A 26,451-nucleotide genomic window follows, 5' to 3' on the forward strand; every position below is an offset into this window, starting at 1 on the left:
CGATGCAAGTGCACTGAGGCTTCCAACTTGGTGTTTCTCAGAATGTGAAAGTAAAAAGCACATGGTGTTTTTCATATTCTAAAAGTAAAAATATCCTGTTAGGGGGCCCTAGATGTGCAGAGATTGAATAAAATCATGTCACACTGTAGTGACTGATTCCATGTTCTTTGAAAGGGACCACAGAGTTATTTTTATTATTAGCCTCCAGCTTTGTGGAAGCAAGGTTGCTTTCTTATTCCTAGCTAGCATCTTTCATTCTTTCTATCATATCACAAAAAAAAAAAAAAAAAAAAAAAAAAAAAAAAAAAAAAAAAAAAAATCACAGTTCTTTTGTGGGACTTGGACAAATTTTAGCAGCTCAGTGACATTCACAGATTAGAAGTAATAATAATTTTTAGGTTTTAGGTTTTTTTTCTGCAAACCGTTTTTTGCAGTGTTTTGCTTGTAGTGCTACTGAAGTTTTTTCTGAGTTTCTCTATGAATTTAATTTTCAGTTATGTTAATACTGAAGCTGAATTTCTGTGTGTCCTTTAACCAACATGGAAGCAGAGTTTGCAGATTCATCTGCAAAACTTACTGAGAAAGTGAAACTGCAGTGCATAGATCAAAAAAAAAGGAAAAGAGCTGTGATAATCCAGACATCCTGGATGAATCTTAATGTAACTCATAAGGAAAATACAGCTGTCTTGCACCCAATCTATGGCATACATACAAAAGACAAATACAATAGAAGAATTGATTTTGAAAATAGGGACAAGTCCTTATCCTTCATCAAGAGCACTTTGGAAGATGATGGTCTCCATTATAACTAACATTTTCTCCATTTTAACTAACCCACAAAGAATTTTGTAAAAGGTAATAGAAATTACTCAGTCAGAGTAATAGAAATTACTCAGGTCATCAAATATCTCACTTTTTTTAAAAAAAAATCATATATACGCAAGACAAAAATCTATGCCACTTTAGAGAGCATCTGGCATTGCAACTTTTTGTTTAAAAGAAAACTTTTTTAAAAATGGAAAAGGGAAGAAAGAGAGAAAAGGATCTAGCTATGCCCATGTACTGTCTGTGTAGCTGTACATGTGCTTTCCAAAAACTTTGTAATTACCTGACTACTCATCCCATTTGGTTTCTCTTTCAGTCCTATGACTAAGAGTAGAAAGAACTCTTTTCTAGTAATTTTCCATGCATGCCTATTCAACATGGGTCAACTGAAAACTGAAAACCTAGAAGAATCATTATGTACATTTGACAGAATAGCCTTCAAAGGATAAGCAGTTGGTCTTATTGTTTTGTTGACTTGTTAGTCTCAATGTAGAAAAATTATACTCCTCTTTCCCATTCTCCAGAGTGAAAATAGATACCATTCAACATTTGATTGCATTTCCCAGCTAGGAAATAAAAGATCAAAAGGAAATTTCAGATCCTAGCATTTGAAAGACAGGCAAAACAGATCTCTCATTTGATTCAATCCCACCTGACTTCTGGCAGTGCAAAGCCCTTATTCACAATGGGTTCATTTTCTATATAATTCTGAAAGTTAGATGCAGTAGAGATCTGGAAGCTCATTTAGTCTTTTCCTGGCCAAGGCAGCACTGATTTACCAGCTGTTTGTTCCTGGATGTCTCTGCTAAAGTTAATCTGAAATGATGCAAGAAACAAGGCAGTCACCTTCCTGTGGGATGTTCCTCTTCCATCCAACACCTCTATTAGGCAATCACCTTACAGATTTGAGTTCCCTGTAAACCACACAAAAAAGTGAATTTGGTACCAGAGGTAAGTTTTTTTAAAGGATTCTGTAGGGTTCAGTATTCTCAACATGTGGGATTTATCTCTTGGTTTGAACACACTAAAAATGAAACCTTAATCAACAGCAAACCTCTCATGGTTCAAGTATGTCTATTTAAATCAACTACAAAGGTAGATAATAATTTTGAATATAAATGAATATTTTTCCATTTAAAGAATCAAGATTTCTGAGAACAATCATGTTCAGCTTCTGGTAGATATGTATAAACATGATCTGATCTGAGGAGAATGAAATGTATCACCAGTAAAGATAAATATTACAGCTTTAATCTACACTGCAAATTAAATATGTTATTAAAACCAGACTCTAGAGGATGTATTTATATAAGTAGTCAGTTTGTCAGTCAGCCTTTATCTTACTTTACCAGTACCTTTGTCAGTACCGAGTATTTTAACTCCTGGCTGACATGTTGCTGTGATTAAATAAACAGTAAACTTTAAATTCACATCCATGTAGACAGTATTTCAGTTTGCTACTGACGCCAGATAAAAACTTTTTATTGTCCTCCACACTGTAAAATTAGGACATTGAGGTTTATCTTTAAAGTGTTTCTTTTTCTGCACCAGGGTGAAAGTATTGAGAAAGCTAAATGTTAGTCTCATATTTTACTGTATATGGATCTTGTTCTAAAAGATTCACATAAAAAATAATTGGGACCCTGGAATATTAAATGCTTTTTAAGGTATCTTTTTTTAATGGAATAAAGAAATCTGGACAACATGCTAGAATGATCACTTTGTAGGTAATTAAACTTTTTTCCAATTACAATGTGGAGTTTTTTGTTAGGATTTTTAAGTTATTGATTCCCAATAGACATCACTTTTCTAAAAGCATGAATTTATCTGCAGTCCCCCAGACAAATAAACAACCCACTGCAAAATCCATTTCTTCTTCTTCAGTTAATCAACAAAAAATTTAATAGAGTATTTCTTTTTCTTGTGATTTGCATGGTGTTTAATGCTTTGTAATTCATGATTTTAGTTTTAAATATTGATTGGCTGAGCTAAAGTTGTGAAGTGTGTGCCTGTAAAAGCAGGCAACTTTGTGGACACATATTCAAAATAAAACTTAAGCTGGCTCTGTGAATTGGCACAATGAAGTTAAGTAGGTATTATTAAGGTTTTTGTGTCAATCAAAACTGGAGCCTGGTTTAAATTTAAATCATGCCACCAAGGCATTGAAAATTGTCAGGATTTATTGATAATGACCTGTTACTGTTGGACACAGAGATATTCCTGCACCAGCTTAAGCAGGTAACTATGCCATTGAGGAATCTGCAGTGCATACTTCAATGACAGCTGACAGCAGAATATAGATGTAGAATATATGATTGGCTTTCAAAAATTCCATTGAAAGGAAATAGCAGAAATAAATGGAAATAATGCCATATGGCATTATGCTCGTGATGGAGATTTCTTAACTAGACTAAATGTGAAATGTTCTTCACATGTCAATCATATCTACTGGCATTTGCATAAATTTGAATAAAGTATCTTGGATTAACTTTTGCTGTCTTGCAAAACAATGAATGTTTCTGCACTCAATCTGTTCAAAGTTGCTCTAATGTTTCATTCCTAGTAATCAACAGAGGCTGTGAGTCTGATTCTGCTTTCCCAAGTGCTTTGTATAATTTTTAAAAGTAGGAATGCAAAGTGAGTGAATTTAGTGTGATTGTGATCTGCATAGTTGGAATCCTTGAGTGCTGATGCTTAACGAGTAAAGATTTCAAGGAGTATCTAATGGTGGCAGCAGTGTCACTAGATTCAGAAACTCAAATGGTAACAAAACCCTGATACTACAAGATCAAGATGTAAAAAATGGCCATGGGGATGATGGCCTGCTCTTCAAAACAAAAACAGAAAAAGAAGAAATCAGGTCTTTGAAAAACATTAAGCATATTTTTCTTAGTATTTTGACAATATCTCTATTTATTTTCTTTTAGAGTAAAAATGTCTTTATAAAAAGAATGTCCATGGTGGTTGCACTCTTTAATATGCGGTAAAGAGGCGAATGAATGTATTCACAACAGATTTATAGTGTATGAGGTGTCAAAATAATACTGAAGAAACTCTATTTAGGACTTTTCTTGTGGCTCAGTCTCTGGTCATAGAACAGCAATTCTCTCCACCATGGTCTGGGTGGGGTGAACACAGTTCTTTTTCAACCAGGGACAAACATGAGGGGAAAAAAAATAAAATAATAATAAAAAAAGATGGCTGAAGGGGCAGAAGGACCTGAGATCTTAGGAGCAACAGGAGACTGTAACACTCATTACAGAGATCTTCTCATGTGTACTGTCCTCCTTGTTGGTAGATGGAAGACCCTAGAATTGGTGATAAATCATCACTTATATAACTTTTTGATGCAATCGTTCTAGTATTTTTTTTTTTAACTAGATGTGGCCTTGACTTGGTTCTGGAGATTTATCAGATTATATAGTAAAAATCTTAGACATATATTGTTCCTTTTGCCTTGAATTTTGGCTGAAGGTTTCCTATGGCATTTGTGAAATAGGTGAGAGAGAACTCTTGCAGACTGCACAATGTTATCCATACTTTCTTTAAACAGTTACTGAAACAGACTGACGGAAAAGAAATAATATTCAGGATATTATATCAGAAACTCCACGTTATGTAGCTACAGGATATTCTTTCATGTGGATGCAGTGCTGAAATCCTGCACCATAATTGCGAAGAACTTGAGAGTTCGTGGTGCCTCTTTTACACATGAATGCACGGGTAAGGAACACTCCAGTTATCCCTCAGGAAGATACTTGCTGGGTGAATCTGAGACATCTTTTTTTTTTTTTTTCCTGCAGAGTGAGCATATATCCAACAGTTTTCAGATCTGAATTCAAGGGACTTTTTTTTATTATTCTCAGTGTTCCCACATTTTATGAGTCACAAATCCTCCTGTACTAAGCAGACAAAACTCATACTTTCAGAGAAAAATTATTTACGCATTTTTAAAGATACATTGATTATGTAAGAATTGTCAGTATCTTTACTCCATCATTCTTAAATGACCACTTTAAAAGTGATGTGTCGTTTCTAATGTACAATGCTTTGGGATGTGTGTCTGAAGACTGATTTTAAGTTGAGCATAAATGTGAGGAGCAGAGATTGAAGTCACCATTAATAGAAGAAGCATTTGAACTGGAGATGTCACACAGGAATGGTTGATCATTGAAAAGCTGTTAATTCATGCACTTGGTGACTGGAAGAAAAGGTATTTGAAGCTGCAGGTGTTGAGGCTTTTATTTCAAAGAAGAGTGAGAGAGAGTGGTGCACTTGGACAGTCCACTGGACAGGGCTGTATGGAGGAGCATCCTATAATTTTCATCTCAGGTGACCACTCAAAATACATTAAACAACTGATGACATTTCACCAATTGCCAGCCATGTATCTAACAGCAGCAAAGCAGCAGCAAGAATTTCCACAATCCTTCTTTCTTTTGTTTTAAGCTATTAACTTTTGCAAGGAAATGTATACAGAGAAAGGATATGCTTATAGTCTTTAGAACATCAAAAAGAAAAATTGAATGACTTTGTTTTGTAAGGATGTTGGAAGAAGTATTGGGAAAATTATTTTTTTCTTCATATGATGTGCATTGTCTTTTTCTGGTTTATCTGGGTATTTGTTTACCTTTGGCCATTTGAAGTATGGATACATTTATTTACTTCATCTTTTTCCAGACCTGTCTTTAGTCCTTTGTTTCTTTTCTGTTCTGTAAAGCCATCAGTACAAAAGTTACTCATCTGTGATGGGATATTTTAAATTATTAATAAATTATCAATTTACAGAAAAAGACTTTAAGGAATTATTCTGGCCAGGAAATTCAGGTTTTGTCATGTTATCTATATATCTGCCTAAAAGTTCTTAGTCTATTTTTTTCAGCCATACTTGACTCCATGGAGCATTATAATGAGGGTGTATAAACAGAAAATCTAAGACAAGGCCAACAGACAAATATTGGCTTAAAATTATGATTTCCATTAACATCTGTACATCTAGAACTTCGGACTTCTCAAATCTGAAGTGTATTCCTGTTTTTGTTCCCAATCTGGCAAAATAAATTAGTGACAATTTACATGCAAAATGTCTTCCAGGTCCAGGGCTCTATTGAACTTATTGGATATATTTTAAGCTCCCTGCACAGAAACTACGCAAAACTTTCTTCCTATGGCACTCTCATATCTGTGATGATACATGATGTACCCTTATTACTTGGTTAGAACTTTCTATTGTCATTGCCCATAATGATAATCTTACCCTTTTCTGTCTTGCCCTTATTGAAAGTATGAAGAATTTCTTTGTCAGCTGCTGTTCAGTGCAATAATTTTCCCATTTCCAGACCACCGTATTAATGCCTCCTACACAACCACAAACCATCCTCTGACTCATGCTGCACTGAGGAGTGCTGATAAGTTCATCTGGCTTCATGTGCTTCACACATCCTTCCAAAACCACTTGGCCTCATTAATAGTTAGCTCTCAAGGCTGCATTGCTTCAAAATAAAGTAGTCCCTGAATTGAGAGTTTTAAAGTTTTCATTGAAATGTAATTAGAAGGTTGATTATTTCAAATTTAACAGAAACAGAAATGATTGAACGATTTGTGAAGAGCTTTGTGAGGCAGACCTCAATCGGCTAAAATTGGATCAGAAATCTTAAAATGGACGATGAGCAAATTTACAATGCAAATTTAACTTAAAATATAAAAATATAATAAACATCATTAGAGAGATCTTAAACTGATATTGATCTAATATGAATCATGCCTCTGCTATACATCTAGATAGAAAGTTGAAAGTCTTCAGCAGTGAAGAATTATATGATATATAAACTATTTAATTACAAACTGCTCCTTATGGCAGAACAGTGTTGTATGTTTATTTTTATTAAGAACAAATGAAGTTATAATTACCTGGAATATTTTTATCCTGTGTTTGTATATTTGCCTTTTCAGAACTGATGAATTTCTATAGATTTGGAAAACTCTGTTTATTTCCTCAGGATTTTTATTTCAGTTAGGTGTTAAAATAGCGTTAGTTTGACTTTAAAATTTTCCATGCCATACTATAAGTAGAAAGAGAAAAATATAATTTTGATATAGTGACTTTTATATCCACAGTGTGAATTATTTGGAGTTGCATAATTTGTTGGGGGGTTTTTGGTTGGTTTTGGGGGCCTGGGGGATGGGGTCTTTTTTATTTTTTTATTTTTTTTTTTTTGAGTTGTTTAATTTGGAATTGTGGGGTTTGAAATTTTTGGAGTTTTTTTAATTTGTGAGTAAATTGTTGTTTCTGTCAATCAGTGACAGTGAACCATTTTCTCAGGGGATATCTTTTGCTAGGAACTCAGAATAAGAATGGAAGTTCATTAATAGAGTATTTGAATGCCAGATGTACCATGAAGTACTCCCGTTTTTTAAATAGAGTGATCAACCTCTTCTGTGATAGCAAAGACAGGGCTTTTCTATTCTTGGCTAGTGTGATGATATCCATGCCACTCAGCACTTACTTCTATATTAATGCTCTTCTGCCTGCCAAAAGCAGCACGTTGCACAGCTTTTTTTTCAAGTCCCTATTCACCTGAAATAACTTGCTTTCTATTTATCTCTGTCTCAATTTAGAATGTGATTCATAGGTCTACAGCAAAAAATTATCAGACTTTTAAATGGAAGACATGGAAGCAAGAACTAATCCTGAGGGACCTTCATTCTTTGGCTCTTAGATGCTGAGCTCCCCAGAGCCAGAATTATCTCTGTATCTTACACGGTGTCAGCCACATTCTCAGCACCTAATTAGAAAGCAAAAGGATGGAGACAAGTGAAGATACCTTTTTTACACTTCTGCTGTGATTATTGACCTGTTAAATGCTGCTTTTTTTACTTTTTATCTTTTATGATGAACTAAAGATTGGATGCCCCTTCAGTATAAAATGCTAAAAGGAAAGAAACAAAACCAGCCCTGTTGGGAGTACAAGAGTTATCTCCCCTTCCTTTCTGAAGGAAAAGCTTAGATAAAAAAGAGTTATAGAATTGTGGAAAACTCAGGCTAGAAGAGACATTCCAAATTCATCTCATCCATCTCTGCCTTCTGAGGCAGGAGAAGCATATCCTTAATGCATTTGAGAAATTTCCATGTTGGAAATGCATGCATAAAACTCTTACTACAGCATGTAACCAGCATCACAAGGCGATTTTTTCCTATTATATCTAACCTAGATATCTCTTGGTTAATGATGACTTCTTTAATTGGAGTCCTCTAAAAAGAAAAAAAAAAAAAAAAGAAAAAAAAAGAGTCATGTTCTTTTTTTTTTTTTTTTTTCTAAAGAAATTGTGGATGTCCTATCTCTGGAAATGTTCAGTGCCAGGCTGGATGGAGCTCTGAGCAAATTGGTTCAGTGGAAGTTGTCTCTGCCCACTGCAAAGGGGGTTGGAATTAAACCATCTTTAAGGTCTCTTCCTACCTAAGACATTTATGATTCTATGCTGCTGTGATACTTTTGCACTAAACAAACACAGTTCTTTCAACTTCTCAGTTCATGATTCTAAATTTAATCAGTTCTTGTCATCTGAATTTTCTCCCATTTGTGTAAAACAAATTTTAATAAGATAAATAGTATGAAGTCATATTCCACCTAAGGTCTTACCATTACTAAAGGAAGCAGAAAAAATGCCTTCTTTATCTTGTATATAGCTCTCTGTTGACATACCTGAGAAAATTTGTCTTTTGGAAGCAGACAACGTGATAACATTTTTGATTTTATTTCGTTAGCAGTCAGAGCATCCGGATCCTTTCATTCATCTCTAAGGAGTTGTTTTTACTTTCTTTTCTTTCTCTTTTCTTCTTTTCAATTCTTATCATTTTGAATGTTCTGTTAGTTACTAAGAATAATGATGCCATTAGGTACTCTTGGTTATTTTGTTTGCCTTGGAATGTACTCTGTTAAGGAAAAAAATTACAACATTTGGTACCCACGAGAACTGCTGTGCTTTTACCAAAGTAAAATAAAATAGGGAGGGGTGTTTTATATGTTCCATATGAGCATTGCTTTGATGAACATGTGTCAGATGGCTACTACAGCTATTACCTGACCTTTATCTGTTTGGTGATACCTTAGGGATGACCCTCACATTTGTCTGTTCATCTGCTGACACATCCTGCTGTCTGGGAAGATTTGCTGCTGCCAGGGTAAAGTTTAGGAAGATGCAGTGAGACTTGTCCTGCTGCTTTTTCACATGTACACCAAAAATCAATCAAGGACAGGCCTGGAGCACATCAGGCACAACTGCATGGTGCTAGAGAGGGTGATCAAAGACATAGGCAGCTTGATTCTGCTGAAGAAGGGAAAAGTCCTGGGAAGAGAAGGACAATTCCATGGGCCAGGACAGAGTTGCACGGCTAGTGTCAACAGCAAGTTGTCTTTTATCACCATGGACTTTTTTATTGATCAAGGAATGCTAGAAAGAGACAGGATACACCTGAGCACAGAGGAGAAAAGCATCCTTGACACCCTGGTGAGAGGAGCTGCAATAGGAAGGCGAGATGACAACCCACATATGAGTGAGGAAGTAGACAAAAGGTGTACAATTATATGGAAAGGAATTTTTCTTTCCTTGAAAACAGGAAAACAGGGCACAAGGGTGATCATTCCAATTATGCCTACACAAAGAGGGAAATACTAAAGGGGGCACAAATGCAATCTAACAGCTTAAACTTTTTTTTTTGGAGGGCAAGTATCCTGCTTCCTCTATAAGCCAAAAATACTTCATCTTCTCAGCTACTCTTCCATAATATTATGCCACTGCAGCCACCACTTGGAAATTCAATTTAAATAAAATATGGTATTATCTCTACTATCCAACATAATGGCTGTGGCAGTTAACTCCAGATCTAAGAGTTTTGTAACTTTGTTTTTTGTTTCCCACATTGTAAATGTGATGGATGAAATTTTGAGATAATGCAATTTGGAAATCATCACAGGATGCAATTGCATGGGAAAATAGAAAGTCTACAGTGACAGCATTGAAGTATTCCCAATAAGGAGATAGTTTTGTCTAGGACAGACAGAATAATATTTTATTTGGGGAAATACAAGTTAACTTGTGAAATGAACAGAGGCAGATGAAAAGCAGAGAATAAAAGAAATTACAGATTCAGATATTTAAACATCCAAATACTCTAAAGGAAATCACTAAGAGTTGATTACAATTTGAGGTCTGAAATGTTCCTATCTGCAAAAGCTTCTGTTGCTGCATATATTTCTAATGATGAACCTTTCTTTCAGCTGGCCTGCAAGACAGGCATATAATTTATAACTTAATAAAGACTAAAATAAATGGGAAGAAAACTTTTGGAAAAAAATACTGATGATATATCGATTTCTTCTGTTTTCTTACCTGGCACCAAGCTGTGTAACAAACTTATTAAGAAACAAATTAGGTACCTCCTTCTTCTCCAGCATATTTTTAGCCCATAAAACAATTCATTCAGAGGATCTGAGAAGTGAGACAGCAATTCTGCATAGTGTGTCCTCATGCTACACTCGGTGTTATATGACTTCTGGGGCTGGGCAGCTTGGGTTTGTCCCCTATCCACTGCCTTGGCACCCATGGCTTTCACTCTTGAGAAACACTTGTTCCATGGTCATCCTTAGGATCCAGCCTGATCCTAATTTTCACACCCTTCCCTTCCCCTCTCCCCTGCCTGTTTTCTTCTCTGTGGCTTTGAATGTGATATCCTCTGCTCCGCCTGTTGTACATTGTACACCCCTGAGAAACCTTGTGGAAGGTGTGGGCACAAATGTACACACACACACACATTCAGATGATGACAGGCAGTATCTCAGCACAGCATTTCCCTCCCTTTTTCCACTGTGAGACTGCACAGGTCATCACCAGTAGGTGAAGGCTGAGCACAGTATCCTGTGTTACTCCTCTCTGCTCATTGAGCTCCTGTTGCTGATAAAATTCTCTTCATCCTGAACCAATGAAATTCCTGGACAGGATGAAAGTCTGGAAGTCTCAGATCTTCAAGATTCTTCTTGAAGGTAAATCTTGTCATAGTGCATTATATGCTTTTAACAGATGACATCTTCCCCAGCAATGAAATTCTCCTTGATGGGAGTTCATGAGTGTTTATACCTGAAGAAAGAATTATTTTTTCATTCTTAATAGAACTGTACTCTTTCTCTCCCCTTCCCTCTCTCTGACTTCTCCCTTTCCTTACACTCTAGGCAACTAAAGTTCAGCTAACTAGTGAAAAAAAAATCAACAAAGAGTAATAGAATATGTACAAACAAACTGGAATTGGCAGGTGAATTACAACTGTGTGCTAAACATTGAGTGTATAATGCAGAACTAATTTGTACACAAAGATTTACCAAAATTTTCACAATATAACTTAATATATGTTTAAAGAGGTGTTTGAAGGGTATAGGAGTATAAATATTTTCATTTTAGCTTTTATGATCCGAACAGCTGCTATTAGTAAAATGCATTCTTCAAACACAACAGTACTGCTGGTTTCTGGTCTAATTGTAGAACTGCTGTCAATAACACATTAAAACTGAAAAAAGAGGCAAACCTGACCTGTGTTTTTAGAAACTCAACAAAATCATGTACTATGTGCTAATACAGTTAGAAGACATTAGTTTAGGAGCTAAATATACTGCCTAATTTAGTCTATTCAGGAAGGGTGAAGGGGTCACTCAAAATATTTTCTCTTCTGAAAATTGATTTTCTTGGTGAAAAGAAGAGCCCCAGAGAAAGTTTGTTTTCCTAAAATTCTAAGCCTCCTTTTCACGTGCAATTACTACTTTTTGTCACTGTTTGTTACAAGCAGAGGAAGAAAACTGTGTTTGTGTGTGGAACTTCAGCAAACTAATTGGGAACCTGTCTCTGCTGTAGAGATGAGCTAGTTTAGCAGTTTTGAAAAGTTTGCTAAGGTCATTAATTATTTCTGATAGAGAGCATTACTTTCTAATGGAATTAAACAATCTCTGAAGAAATCGCATCAACAAATACTATCGGAGGCCAAAAGAACAAAAAAGCCCCCAAAAAACCAAAAACAAAACCCCAAAACAAACCAAAATGAACTGGACATGAAATAAAAGGAGAAAGTCTGAAAATCTCTACCAATGATTGGGGACCAAACTTTCACGTAGGAGTTATTTGACTTCTAAGTGCTTGTAGCAAGGGCGGGAGGGGATGGGGTGAAATTATACCATTATTTTATTATTCCTTCAAAAGATTGTCTCAACTTCCACTATTTCCCTGCTGGAGGATTTTAGTTTAGTTGCTTGATTTTTTAAATCCTGGAGAGTTCGTTTACACTCTTTTATACATCTACATTCTTGATATTTGCTTTCCAAGAAAAATACTGAAATATTATACATTTTAAAAATATGAAACCATGCTTTTTTTTTTTTCTCCTTTAAATACCTAATATCAGACAGACATAGGTAAAGCTTCAAAATATGATGAGATAATATGCTGCCAAAAGAGGCTGGTGGAGGATAACAAACACATGAGCACTTCCTTACTAAGGAGAGGTCTATGGACCTATTCTGAGTGCTGTCACCTCCTCCCACTTTCTGTTCAGGAAGCAAGAAGATGTGACCACGGGCAGAGCAGGCAGCAGTGGCAGTGTCTGGCATGAGCAGCGGGAAGGCAGAGTCTATTTTTATCAGGTGCAACTTTAAATTTTGATTTTAGCACTCCTGAAATGTTCACACGTGGCGTGTCACCTTGAGCTGTGCGTGTGCAGGGGTGAAGGTGCGTGGGCGCGCTTTTCTCCCGCAGAAGGGATTCTCGGAGCGGGAGGTTTTCATCCCACACGTACCAGGCTGAAGGCAAAGAAACTGTGTTTAGAAAGGTGCTAAATAAAGCAAGTGATTGAACATAGGAGAAGGAGGATGAAAGTACTGTGCTGATGCTGCTGTCAAAATAAAATGGGACAATTGCTTAAAACAAAAGCCTGGAATACTTTAGTGTGCTTAGAAGATTTAATTAGAACTACGTAGGCTTGATTTGCCACTGTTTGTGCCTTATATAATCATATAAATTGTTCAAGGTACCATATTGTAATAAGGAGAGATATTTACATTATTCATCAAGAGTGAAAATACATTAATGTTGCTGCACACTTTCAAATAAAATAGATATGCAAACAAACAAAGAAACAAACAAAAAGTCATGATGTCTGTTTTTGAAAATGGTTATAACAGAATGTGGAGCAGACAAGAATCTCCAAACTGTTTCTATTTTAATTTGTCTGTTTGTACCTTGTTCTCACTATTAACACAACATTTATTATTTGTATACATGCAAATAATACAGATATATCAAGATTTTTACACAGAATTTCTTCACTGAATTTGCAAGACAACCTTAGCTTTGTAACATACCTGTAATAGTATACTACAATGTTGTAATATTATATATTATCAAGCAACTAGGATATATTGTTTGGCAAATATAACACAAGAGTTAACTAATAAATTTTAAGACAGAAGGAATTTTCATCTCTTTGGTGGAAAATGTTTTATCTCTTTGCTCCCAGCTGACCATATGTACAATTTTCTAGCTAATATATGGCAAAGCAGAAGTGAAGAAGGCTGGCTGTTATAAGGTCCTGCTATTTGGGTCAGGTGGAAGTTCTCCGGAAGGTGGGAGGTAACATCATCATACACAAAATTCCCTATTAAGTATGTTTACAGAGGAGAAACACCTGGAGCTCAGGGTAGCATTGTAAGGAAACAATTAGGGCAGCAAGGATGTACCAAAGAGAAGATGGGGAGATGTCAATGCTCCTGAGGGGAATGTGAGTAGCAGTAGGGCTTGCTCATAGTGGAAAACCAGAGTAAAGACTACACAATGAAGGGCAAGACTTCTCTGGCAAGAATATGTGGTTTGTTGTAAAGCAGGCTGTTGCTGGAAGTTAGTGGTCTGAGTAAAGGATCTGACCTCTGAGAATATGGTGTTCCAGGGAGAGGATGTGTTTGATCACTTTTTCATTTACCCCTCTTCCCTAACAGATCTGAATGAATCTGCTGGTCTGTATCTGCAAGGTATATATCTAAAAAATTACCCGATTTAATGTGAATTTTGAGGGACTGCACTTGAAGGAACCTATTTTGTAAGTGCAGAGTCCTGTCATAGCAGTCATTCAGTCTAACTTGAATACTACTTAGACTTCCATGAGTAAATTCTTGCTGGAATTTGCATGATAACTTAAGTGATTATCCAGCCTTGGCAGTCAACTTCAGTAATAGAAATTTAGCTGTCTTTGGCAAGCTGTATAAGGAGTTAATTAGCTTCACTGTGTTGTACCTTCTGTTTGGTTTAGTGAATTTATCTCTCTTCTGTCCTTGCCTGTCATTAACTTTCAGTCTCCTTGATTGCAGTCTACATGGATCTTCAAGTCCTTCATTAATTATTTTAGGTAAACTCATTAGACACTGTTCCTTTTGTCTTTCTACATTTCAATGTTTTAATCATATTTCCAGTCTCCAAAGGCAGAGGGAATGTAATTTTTCTGTGCTGTATTCCATTGATAAAAAAATTGCAGGCTAGACTTTTTCACTCTCTGTTTCACAGAGACTGAGAGACTCTCTGAAGTTAGAGACTCCCACAATGGATTCTCCATCCTGTCAACATGAATGGAATCACTTATTCCTAGGTAGCCTACTTACCTTCCAGTTGTCACAGGTAGAGACAAGCACATTAAAAATAAAATGTAGTGACTTTTTTAACTTAAAAACATCTAATTAAAAAAAAAAAAAACTTATGGAAGAACTTGAAAGATTGATCCTTTTACAGTATAAGAAAAACAGCGTGATCATTAATCTTTTCCAACATTAAAGTCTTCAGCGAGATGACAGTGCTATCATCCTACCTTGTGGGATACAGGCATTACAAAGCTGACTTTAGAAATCAAGTCTGAATGTTAAAGAAATTGATAATATTTCTATTGTGAAAATTTAAATGTTTATTTTCTTAAGTAGCAAACAGCAAATTATATTACTAAAAACAATAACTCAGAGCAAAGGGATTTCAGTCAAAATTATTTAAGATATACATATGGTTTCTATGTGGTTGAAGTCTTGAATTTGCCTGGAAGTCTTCTTTCATACCACAGACAGATTATCAGACAGATTTTTCCCAAGTAGAATGTATGAATGGACAAAAACTTTTTAAAATTTAGGTGGTGTAAGTTTTTTGAACAGGAGAATTGCAGTTCTCAGGCTGGAGTGTCTTTTAACATCATTTACTAAAGCATGTCCTGAGGGTCACATCAAACCATTTTCTTATTATAACAAGTGTGAAAGAGGAACAAGATTACACTAAGTTTAATTAGATTGGCCCCATAATTTATGCTGCTGAGTATTTGCTGAAACTGTTAATAGAACATTCATGTACTCAAAGTTTACAGAAATAACCTTCTTGCAATGGCATCACTGACTCACAGTCCCATAAAGCCTGTTTTGTCTAAACGTGCACAAAAATATAGTCACAGACAGGCATAAATCATATTTTTTACCATTTCAAATTATTTCAATATCATTCTGCTATAAGTCAATTTCATTAATATTTGCTGTACTGGAATTGCGGATACTAAACTTTCCTGAATGAATTATAAGCAGGTTTTTGCTGTGTTTTGCGTTTTTCAACAGATGCTTTTGAAGTGTCTGGGAAACAAAATAATTCCAGGTTTACCAAACCAGGAGGAAATGTTGCTTTTACTTGCCCTTGTGAAATTGGAGATTCAGTGCAGCAAGTGATGTGGGAAAGGATTAAAGCTGATTGGGCAGATATTGTCATTCTGTGCAACTCGTCAGGAAAGCAAAGCTTTGGTTCAGATTTCAAAGAATGTACACCAGTGGATTGTTCTGATCAGGAAAACCCCAGGACTGTCTTTCAAAACATTACAGCCTCTGACTTTGCACTATACTTCCATGTAGCTGCTGGGAGAAACAAAACTATATAATGAGTTTTCCTGTGGCTGGTAAGTAAAGGAGAAAATTGTAAATGTTTTCAAAATAGGGCCTTCTGAGGCATTACAACTTTTATATAAATAAAAAAACTCTTCAATAACAACTGAGGATTTATTTAAATACCACATTCCAATTAGCAGTACATAAAAGATAGCAAAGTTAACAATAAATCTTGTTTTCTCAAAAATAAGCTGGATTTAAGCTTGTCTGATCTCATTATGGAGAGAGGTCTCATTCAGACCTGTTTGTGAGAAACTGGTTTGATATTAACAATCACAGGATAGAATAGAATCATGGAATTATTTAGACGGGAAAAGACCTCCAGGATCACCTTTGACTGAGCACCACCTTGTCAACTAAATCATTCCTGTTGTTTCTTGAGCATTTCCAGGGACAACAACTTCATTACCTGCCTGGGCAGACTCTTTCAGTGCCTGACCATCTTTTTCTAATGTTCATCCAAACCATCCCCTGGTGAAGCTTGAAGGAGTCTCTCATCCTGTTACTGGATGCCTGGGAAAAGAGACTAATTCCCACCTGACTACAACCTTTTCAGGTGATTGTGGAGAGTGATAAGGCCTCCTCTGATCCTCATTTTCTCCAGGCTAAACAACCCCAGCTCCTTCAGCTGCTCCTCGTATGGTTCAAGAGGAGATGCTTTGGAAGGGAAGTGACTGCCTGAGCTTGCGGGAAGAGGTGACTAATCGCCCAAAGAAGGCACAAGGAGAATTCCCCATCAGAATGTTGTACTGCAGGGCCTTGGGGATGAGACCTGTCCTCCAACAAAGGCAAAGAGCACACTCACAGTAGTATTTGTAATGTAGGAATATGCAGAAATTTGTTGACTGGGCTCCACCTTATTCAGGTAAGGGGTTTCCTCGTGGAGAGCTGAGAAGCTCTTTTTTGCTGTTACTGTTGTCACAGTTTGCTTATAATGGGAGCTACATGTCCCAACATATAGACACTTGAAATTTCTCAGACTGTGGGTTGAATTCTACCTTTTCCTCTATTTTCTGTTATGACAACAACAACAACAACAACAACAACAACAAAAGCCCACCCCCCCAAAAAAAGCGCCAACAAAAAAACCCCAAACAAAACTCAAACAAACAAAAACCACCACCAAAAAACAACAAAACCCAAAAAACCACAAAAATTTGGTTTTGCTTCTTCTCTGTGGAATGCATTTTGAAGACCTAATCCTTGCACCATCCCAGACCTTCTTCTGTTGCAGCATTCAGTCCAGCTTTCATTGCTCTGCCCTTGTTCCTGGGGATACATGAGTGTTCGGCAGTGCTGTGGCTTGGTGTAAAACTCCAGAATGTGTTTAAACTGTGATATGCTTAATTGAGAAGTGGAGAATCTGCTTGGGAAAAAACTATGATGACCTGCTTTACTTTGAATACTCAACCACAAAAATCCACGAAAATGACGAGAACGTGATAAAAATACAGGAAACAGGACAAAAAGTCCTGACTTCTGACACTTTTAAACATTCAAATTTCAAAATCCTGACTCTATTGATACAATCAAGCGTATCTTAATTGTGGAGCAATAGAAATATTTCCTTCTTACTCCCAAGTGCAGTGCTTCTAATACCAAAATGAAAACATATAAATGCAAAAAATACAATAACCTTTAGAGTGATCAGTTCTACCTATACAAAATATTTCTTCTCCAAAAGAAGAGAGTTTAGTTTCCACGCTTCTTTTGCTCTTGAAATAAATTCAATTTTTTGATTTTTTAGTCCTAGCAATGGCAAAATAGTTATGGCTGTTTATTGGAGAAAAAAAAAAATGAAAGCTTTGAAGGATATGGAGCACAGTATGATTCAGAAAACACTCTATTGCATCCCTTTTTAAACCCTCACCCTGTATTATTAAGTGCATTTTGTTGAGTTTCATTAATTTCAAAGAAAGTGAAATATCAAGGATTTCCTATTATTTCTCTTCAACATTTGGAAATTTTTATAGCACACTATTATGATATTTCTGGATGGATATGGAAAAGCAGTTCGTGGAGAGAAACAGCAGGGCAGACACCAGCTCCCACTGCACCCTGTAGCACAGACAGTGAAGTCTCTCACAAATTCATGAGTGACTTACTCTGCCTCATCCAACAGTTATGGCTAGAATAAACAAACTGCTGCCAGAAACTTGCTGCACTTTTTTTTTTTTTTTTTTTTTTTTTTTTTTTTTGGGTGTATGTTCTACCAGTTCAGTCATGTCATTTTCTTTGGCTTAGCATTGCAGCTAAGCCATGTTCCAGCACAGATTTTCCACCAAACTCTTCCAATGCTTTAAGCCTGTTGGTGTGATTCTGCATGGGTGAAGCGATTCTTCTCGCCTTGCCCAGTTCCAGAGTTATTTTGAAATACTGAGTCTAGAAGGTAGGAGGAGAGGAGGAGAGCTGCTGTTTAGGTTGAGAGAGTAAGAAAAAAGATAAGAACCCCCTTTTTTCATTTATTTATTTATTTTTTTTAAGCTGTTGCTGAGAGGACTTTAAGAACTTTTGAAGAGCAGGAATCTTAGGTGAAAGGCTGTATTAAGAGCACAGGATTATTTTCAGAAGAGGTAACAGTCAAAAAACTGCTGATTCTGAGAGGTGGTATGGTAGAAAGAAGCAGCTTGCTTCTTGTCTAGAAGTGAATGTATTTTTGTAAAGAAAACCAGTGTGGAATTCTTGTTAAGAAAAAAGGGAGAGAGGAAGGAAGAGATATTTAAGCATCATGAAAGCAGTTCTTCTATCAGTAAAAGTCAGCATGCTGCATTTAATGTTTTTGAGTGCTAATGAAAATTAAGCCATGAGATTAATTCAGTACCACTAAGTATATCCACTTTATCCCACTAAATATTGTGACTGTTGTTTTCCAGAAACAGGAATTTACAGGTTAAACTGGACTTCTGCATTTATTTTTGACCTCAAAACCTGGAACATATAAAGCAATGCATTTGTAAAGTAATGTAGTTCTTATTAGACAACTCTTACAGAAACAGTCAAATACTATATAATTATGCAATGTGTGCAAGAGATTTTGGAATAATTTCTGATGTGTTCTTCACCATATCTCTGATTCTAAAAATTCTACCTGTACGGAGATCAGCCATGACACCAGATTCCACATTTGAACCCATTTTCTGTGCTTTTCTTACCGTGATTTCTTTCTTTGAGACAGTCTTTGAAGAAAGAAAGCAGACTTGCAATCCACATATTGTTTTGGTAGATGATTGGAAAAAACTGGGACATGTCATATGAAACGACTGAAAAATTAGTGGGGCTGAAAAATAAGTACTTATTCCCCCTCCTGAAGACACAGACAGTTTTTAGAGATTTAATAAATTTTTCTCACTTCAGCAGAAAGCAGGGTAGCAAGTTCTCTTAGGCAAAGTAAGACAGAAATGTTTTACTGAAACAAAATGAAAAATGCGTTAGTGGCTGAATTCATATGCATATTTAGGGTGTCAGAGTTGCATTACAGTTTGTACTAGGCCTTTCACCAGCTTTGTTGCCTTCCTCTGGACACATTCAAATACCTCCACCTACTGCTAAATTTGTGGGGCTCAGAACAGCATATAGTGCTCAGGGAGAGATCACACCTTGGCTGAATACAGCAGGATAATCTTCATTACATCCAGATGAAAAGCAGGGAAGTACTTGTACAGTCGGTGAGGGTTATTATACGTTCCTTGAGAGCTGGAAGGAGACAGCAGTGCTTCTGGGCTATGGGAAGGAGACAGAAAATAAAAACTGCAATAAGGGAGTGAGGAGAACCAGGATAGGAGTGAAATTAGCTTCCTGCTACCTTCATGAAGTCATTCAGGATGAACACAAGGTATCAAACCACCTCTGTGGGTCTCTACTAAACCAACCACCATTTCCTGGGCTTGAATGCATTCATGCTGGATTTCTGCATGTCAGCTGTGGGGTAAACTATTTCAGTGATACTCAGTTAGGATATTGTATATGCCAGTCCAAAAAGGCATATGACAAAATACGTGAAGGTCTTGACAGAGCAGCTCCAATCTCTTGCTAAAACAACTCTCTGGCCCATCAGTACTTCCTCCTCAAAACCAAGGTCCATTGAAAAGTGTCCTGCAAAAAAAATTTCCCAAACTTGAAGAGAAATACTAATACTTAACAGAAATTGTACTGATGCCGAAAATACACTTAATAACCTCCTGTCAGCATAACACCTTTGCTGAGAACATAAGAATGAAAGAGACATATGACAAGCCTCTGACATGTTTCTGCAAAATCTTGACTGGGTTGTTAGTCAGTAATTACAAAAGGTTTTGTATAGTTAAAGAAAACAAATGCCTAAGGGAGGTTTTGTTCACTTCAAATGGGAAAAGGCACATTGGCTTTTAGTTGTTGTTAGTTAAAAGAAAAAGAATCTAATGATTTTTCTCATCCATATTTAACTGACGGCTGATAATCTCAGCTCTCAAACTCATTAACTCAGAGATTATTATCTTGACCTGATAAAACCAAAGGTGAAACTTCAGAAAAAGAAAAATGAAGCCTGGAGCAGTTAAACTGAAGGTTGGGGATGCTGCTGAAATCTGCAGCTCTATCCAGACTCACCTATCCTTGATGACAATCAAATAAGAAGATTTTATTTTTTTTTCCCCCTTGTTACTTACAGGATGTTTTTTCTATATTTCTGTAAGTACTCACTGGGACAGACAATGATTTTCTCTGGTGGGTAGTGTAACAGCTGGTAAAAAAAGATATATTTTTTCCTAAATCCTAAGGTAAGTATATGTACCATCCTGTCATTTAAAGTACACAGGAGCTGAAAACATTCTGGCAGTAGAGTGATTTCATATGTGGTTATAACACCAAAGGTGCTGGTTTGTGTTATCAGGCAGCCTTCTCTATAGTGTCACATGCCTTCTCCAGTGTAAACTTCTGAGAGAATTTTCTTTCTTTTTTCTCTCCAGTAAAATAGGATTCAAGGATAAGACTCTTCTGTAATCAGTATTTATTGTTATCCTTTCCAATGAACACATTAATACTAAAGAGGCACACCTGAGCAAGTCTCATGTGGGATTCAGGACAGCCAGATAAGAAGACGTGAACCTTTTTGATCCCAGAGAGGAAAGCCATCTGATGATGGCTCAGCAGCTGTTTAGCCTGGATTACTGTCATTAGTGACACTGATTGCTTTCCTTCGCCTGTGACCTAAGCACATAACTTTCTTGTCTACCCGAATGGAACTACTCTGGGGCAGTTGTGGTTTCATCATAGAGTGAGCAGAACATTAAAGAGAGAGTACAGCTGAAGAGAGATTTTAGGTCTCATTCACCAATGAATAGCTGAGAACTTGAGCTGTGGATTTCCTGTGTGACTTTGATAATATTTCCCCTGTTCTTTCCTCCAATACTTTTCACCTAAAAAAATAAGCATTACCTCACCACAGACTTGAGCACTACAAGAATAAATTGGCTTATACTTTGAAGCCATTTTCTTGTCTGTCTCTACCTTTAGTTATTACAGGTTGTTCTTTAGTTTCATTTGAAGATATGACTCCATTCCAAAGAAATCAATGCATTTCAAGCAAAGTTACTATAAGTTTAACTTTTCCTGCCTAGGTTGCAGTTTTCAAAGAAAGCCTTTTTGCTTAGGCTAGAACAAATGTAGCAGGTTTCCTGACATCCATCATCAAGGCAGGTACAATACTAGGTGATTAAAAAAGGGAGATGATAATGGGAGAAAGTTTTGTGAAATTTTTTTTGTTAAAAACAGACAGATTTCTTTCTGATTTAGAGCAGAATATAACTGATACTACTGTGTGCAGTACTGAAGAGAAAATCTCTTGAGCATTGAGATGATCTTCCTGGTACTCTGAAAAATAACTTGCTGCCCATGGAAATATTGGATGATTGTTTGGTGTCTCCTACAGGACAACTTTTACAATCACAGAACCACAGGGTCAGGTTGGAAGAGACCACAGTGGGTCATCTGGTTCAACCTCCCTGCTCAAGCAGGGTCATCCTGGATGGCACTGGATTGTGCCCAGTTGGCTCTTGAATATCTCCAGTGAGGGAGACCTCACATCCTCTCTCAGCAATCTGTCCCAGTGCTTGGGCACTCACACAGTAAAGAAGTTCTTCCTCATATTCAGGTGGATCTTCCTATGCACCAGTTTCTTCCCATTGCCTCTTGTCCTTTTGCTTAGCACCACTGAGAAAGGCCTGGATTCATTAATTATCTTGGCACCCTTCCTTCAGATACTTACAGATTTACAGGTTGGATTTGATGATATCAAAGTTTTTCCCAACCTATCTGATTCTGTGACATTGATGATGTCTCCTCTCAGTCATCTCTTCTCAAGGCTGAACACGCCCAGCTCCTTCAGCCTTTCCTCATAAAAGAGACTCTCCATCATCTGTGTTGCCCTGTGCTGTATGCACACAAGGAACTCCCTTTCTCTCTTGCACTGAGGAGCCCAGAACTGGACACAGCACTCCAGATGTGCCTCACCAGGGCTGAGTAGAGGGGCAGGATCACCTCCCTCAACCTATTGGCAATGCTCTCCCTGATGCACCCCAGGACACCATTGGCCTTCTTGGCCACAAGGACACACTTCTGGCCCAGGGACAGCTTGTTGTCCACCAGGACCCCCAGGTCCTTCTTTGCAGAGATGCTTTCCTGTATATCAGTCCCAGCCTGTACTGATGTGTTTGCTTATTTTTCTCCAGGTTCAGGGCCCTGCATTTGACATTGTTGAATTTCAGACAGTTCTCTGCCCACCTCTCCACCCCATCGAGGTCCTTCTGAAGGGCGGCTTTCAGACAGCTCTCTGGGGTATTGCCTGCTCCTCACAGCTTTGTGTTAGCCAAGAGCATTCATTTAAGTAGACTGATAACTTTTATTAACCATATATTGAGTCACTTACGTATGGAGTGCTTTCTCACTGGGGGAGGAAAGGAGATAGAAAAGGATTATAGAAAGCATAGCCATTTTTTTTTCACACTGCTGTGTGGTGTTCACTCACCTTTGGTCATCCCAGCCACAACTTTGTTAAGAGCTGGTTCAGCATAACATAGGCTTTTCAGAAATGAGGAAATTGCTGTAAAGGCTGAATATCGAGCTGTCATGGAATAATATCTTTATATAACCATTGATTTTTCAGCTTAGTTTGTCATAGAAAGTTCACGCTGATTTATATTTTTACAAAATACCAATTGTATATATTGCAATCATATTTTAGCAACTTGGGATCACAAATGGATTATTACCTACATCGCTGAAGGGATTTCTGCTGCTGTTTTGGTATTAGATTTTCTACTGATCTTCTGCATCACCATGGCTTATCACAAAAAAGTGAGTAACAAATCAATTTGCATAATATACTGAAGCAGGTGAAGATGGATGTGTTAACAGCTCATCCTACCATCCCCCTCAGAATGAAAAAAAGGTATACATAAAAAATTGAATTTTCTCACCAAAATTTTAGATTTGAAAAAAACTATCAGTTCTATGGCCTATGAAAAAGTGACATTTTTGGGGTTTTTGTCTATTTTTTTAACATTGGGAAAACAAACGGCTTACTGAAGTTCCTTTGTCAGCTAAATGCTTACTGCGGTATTAACTGAAACAATATGTTAAGGGTGATTTGTCAGGAATAACATCAAGCTAGGCATTGCTATTCCTATTTTGTGCACAGAGGATAGGTGATATCTTTAAGTCTTCTACATCTTCTAGCATTTTTGTCCTCTGATTTTATGTTCCAGATTCACAGCTGGACCCAAAGTAATAGATTAAACCATTATCTAAGTTTGCTGTTTCCCCTGTCAAATATCTCTAGCAGTCTGATCGAGAATCTCTCTTCTTCCGAAGAAAAGAAATAGGGAGCAGAAAATGTATTCCTTCCCCTACCACAATATATGAGGTTGCTGGAATTTTGGGCAACATATTAGTATTTCCCAGAATCAAAGGGCTTTTTCAGGCTTTTATGACACAGTGCTAATCTCATGTTTTGCAGTTTGAAAGTCTACCTGAATTTTATTGTATTTATTGGTTTCAGTGGGAAAGAAAGTAATATCAGAATTATATTGGAATTAGATCTTCCAGACTATACTATCATGTATGATGCAGTTTCCTCCACTATGTTTCTGACATATGTCTTCAGAAAGAAGAGGAAGATCACAGAGGCTTTATGAAAAGCTTTGTACTCTACTCAGATCTGGGTAAGATCACCTGTTGAGACGAAGCTTACTCATGGTTTGTACTGTGTATTTATTAAGATCTTTTTCTTCTGTGTCGACTCTTTATATCCCCTGAATCATACAGTCTAATCTTAAACTACATAGACAGAAAAAATTGAAGATTTTAAAATATGATTACTACTATACATTAGCTTTTGATGAATATCCTTTAACACTTTATAGCTACATTTAGAGACCCTACTCTGCTCCATGTTATTAACAAATTACCTCTTTTGGTTTGATAGCCTTTTTTTTTTTTTTTTTTTTTTTTTTGTACTGTAATAGACCATGTTTTGGAACACTGAGTCTTTCCCCCCCCCACTTAATAATTCTATTCAAGTCCTGAAGTTTAGAAGTGCAAAGACAGGAGCCAGTTTTACTATTTCACTGCTTCTGTCTTGTCTCTTCACACCCTTAATCGGGGGTGTGTTTAAAGAAATGTGTGTTTCATGGTGGATATGAGACCCCATTTTCACCGAGGATGTGAGACTCTGGCTTTCCACCTATCACTCTCAGATCTCACTCCTATATGGCCCAGTGATAAGCTCCACTGACAACATGTCCTTATAAAGCTGATTTCTCTCATTCTCATTGCTGGGTCACTGTTTGTACCAGGATGAAGCCCTTCCTGGAGTGGCCCTAGGCTAGGGAGTGGCCTTTTGCTTCAGAAATACCTTTCCTCCACACCAGTTCACCCAGGCACTGTAACATTAAGCTGTCTTGATGAAATGACTAATTCTTAGCAGAGTCAATAGCTTCAGAATAATTAATGTTTTAAGATGGATGTAGGAGAGACTGCATCAGTATCTGAAGAGTGTGTGTGAGATGAAGGGGGCATTTCACTGGGGCTTTACCAGGGGCCAGATGTGAGACAGCTGGGAAACATATTCAAGCTGCAACTTCTTTTTTTCATATGACTTGAACCTGAAATGTATTCACAGAAAACAAGAAGACAAAACCCCATTTTAATTGATGATTTCATACTTCCCAATAATACATCAGCAACTGAAGAAAAAATTTTATGCTTTTTCAAAGTGGTAGCTTTGAGAAAAGTCCTTCAAGTTGGTTTTTTTTTTGTTTTTTTTTTTTTTTACCCTTTTAATGTTCTTCTAGCCTCCTTGTAACAGTTATGGAAGATCCAATTTTCATGGCATACACAGCTGAGAAAGAAGAGGAGGAGAGGAGGAGAATCATCACTCCAGCACTCCAGCAGACAGAGGAGATTTATGTCAACAGCAAAAATGTCTCACACAAACATAAGAAAAGACCATTAGGTTCTTTCTTAAGAATGAAGTAATCAAAGCACAGGCCTTTTATTTGCAGCATAGAATTTCTTTTCTCTGTGCTGGCAAGAAATGGAAGGTCAAACTGACTGTGCTGGGCATGGTCTGGGCTGCTTTGGCACAACAGTGACGTGACCCTGGCTGTGTTGGTGTTGTATTGCAGCCTGCAGAGTTACCCTATCCTTTAATTCATATGCAGGATTAGAGATCATTTGTCCTTCTGCAATTGAAACAATTTTACCTAATAGGTAGACTCCTAAGTATCAATTTTAGAACAGCACTAATATGCAGAATGGAGCTGCATATGTTTACATAAAGTTAATTTGGTTTGAGAAATCTATGTGTATGAGAAGCCTATGTGACAGGGTGAGAAAGAGAATGTGTTTGATGTTGTCTGTGTTCATGGTTTTTGCATGTCAAATTGAGAGCTCTGTAGAATAATAAATACCCATGATTTTCCACACAGGAGGTGTTATTTTGCTGCCGGGCAAACAGTGCTATTCAGATGACAAAAGCACATGTATCAGGGCTCCTTCAACCTAGATTTAAAAGTATGAACAGCAGCTTGGTATCTGACAGCTTTGTGGTTTTACAGGCTTCTTGCCACTCACCACAGTAATTTCAGTGTTTTCTTTTTGGAGATGAAATTGAAGTGCAGCCTCTGCTCTCCTCCCCCACTCTTTCAACCCCTTCACTACCCCCATGCCCAGAAGAAAACAAAACAGGAAGACTCTGTCACTGTCAGGTTATATTTAATAATTTATTATAAGGTTTAATTGCGCAAAAAATAAATGAGGACATGGAAGGTATATGATTAAATGATGCGAAGCAGAAGAAAGCATGACTGAGAACATTTACAAAAAAATACACATACACACGTAGTTGTATGTGTGCATATGTATTTATTCTGCTGAAACCTACAGAAATCACACAGAAATTGAACAAACAGACAAAAAAAAATTATAAATCCTTAAACAAACAGAACTAGAAGGCAGACCTGAGAATTAGGATCTATGCATCTTTTGGCCTTTTACAAATCTGCTGAATTACTGAGGACAGAATCCCAATAAATGAAGGTGTTACCATGACAGCTGATAATCATCTATGTCTGCATACTGCAAACTGTGTGCCTGGCCCACCTAT

The 26,451-nt window shown here is 36.9% G+C and overlaps 1 protein-coding gene across 1 annotated transcript; it reads left to right on the forward strand.

Annotated features, from left to right (window-relative positions):
• Positions 1-539: 539 nt before the first annotated feature.
• LOC310907198 (CD226 antigen-like) lies at positions 540-25,322 on the forward strand (the record flags this gene model as incomplete). The annotated part of the gene is given in 6 exon segments (XM_083857176.1): positions 540-795; positions 15,492-15,794; positions 15,797-15,823; positions 23,029-23,141; positions 23,950-24,007; positions 25,153-25,322. Coding segments are annotated over 6 exon segments (927 nt in total).
• Positions 25,323-26,451: the final 1,129 nt, after the last annotated feature.

The sequence above is a fragment of the Zosterops lateralis genome, assembly GCF_965231275.1.
Source record: "Zosterops lateralis genome assembly, chromosome: 1".
Taxonomy (NCBI): Eukaryota; Metazoa; Chordata; class Aves; order Passeriformes; family Zosteropidae; genus Zosterops; species Zosterops lateralis.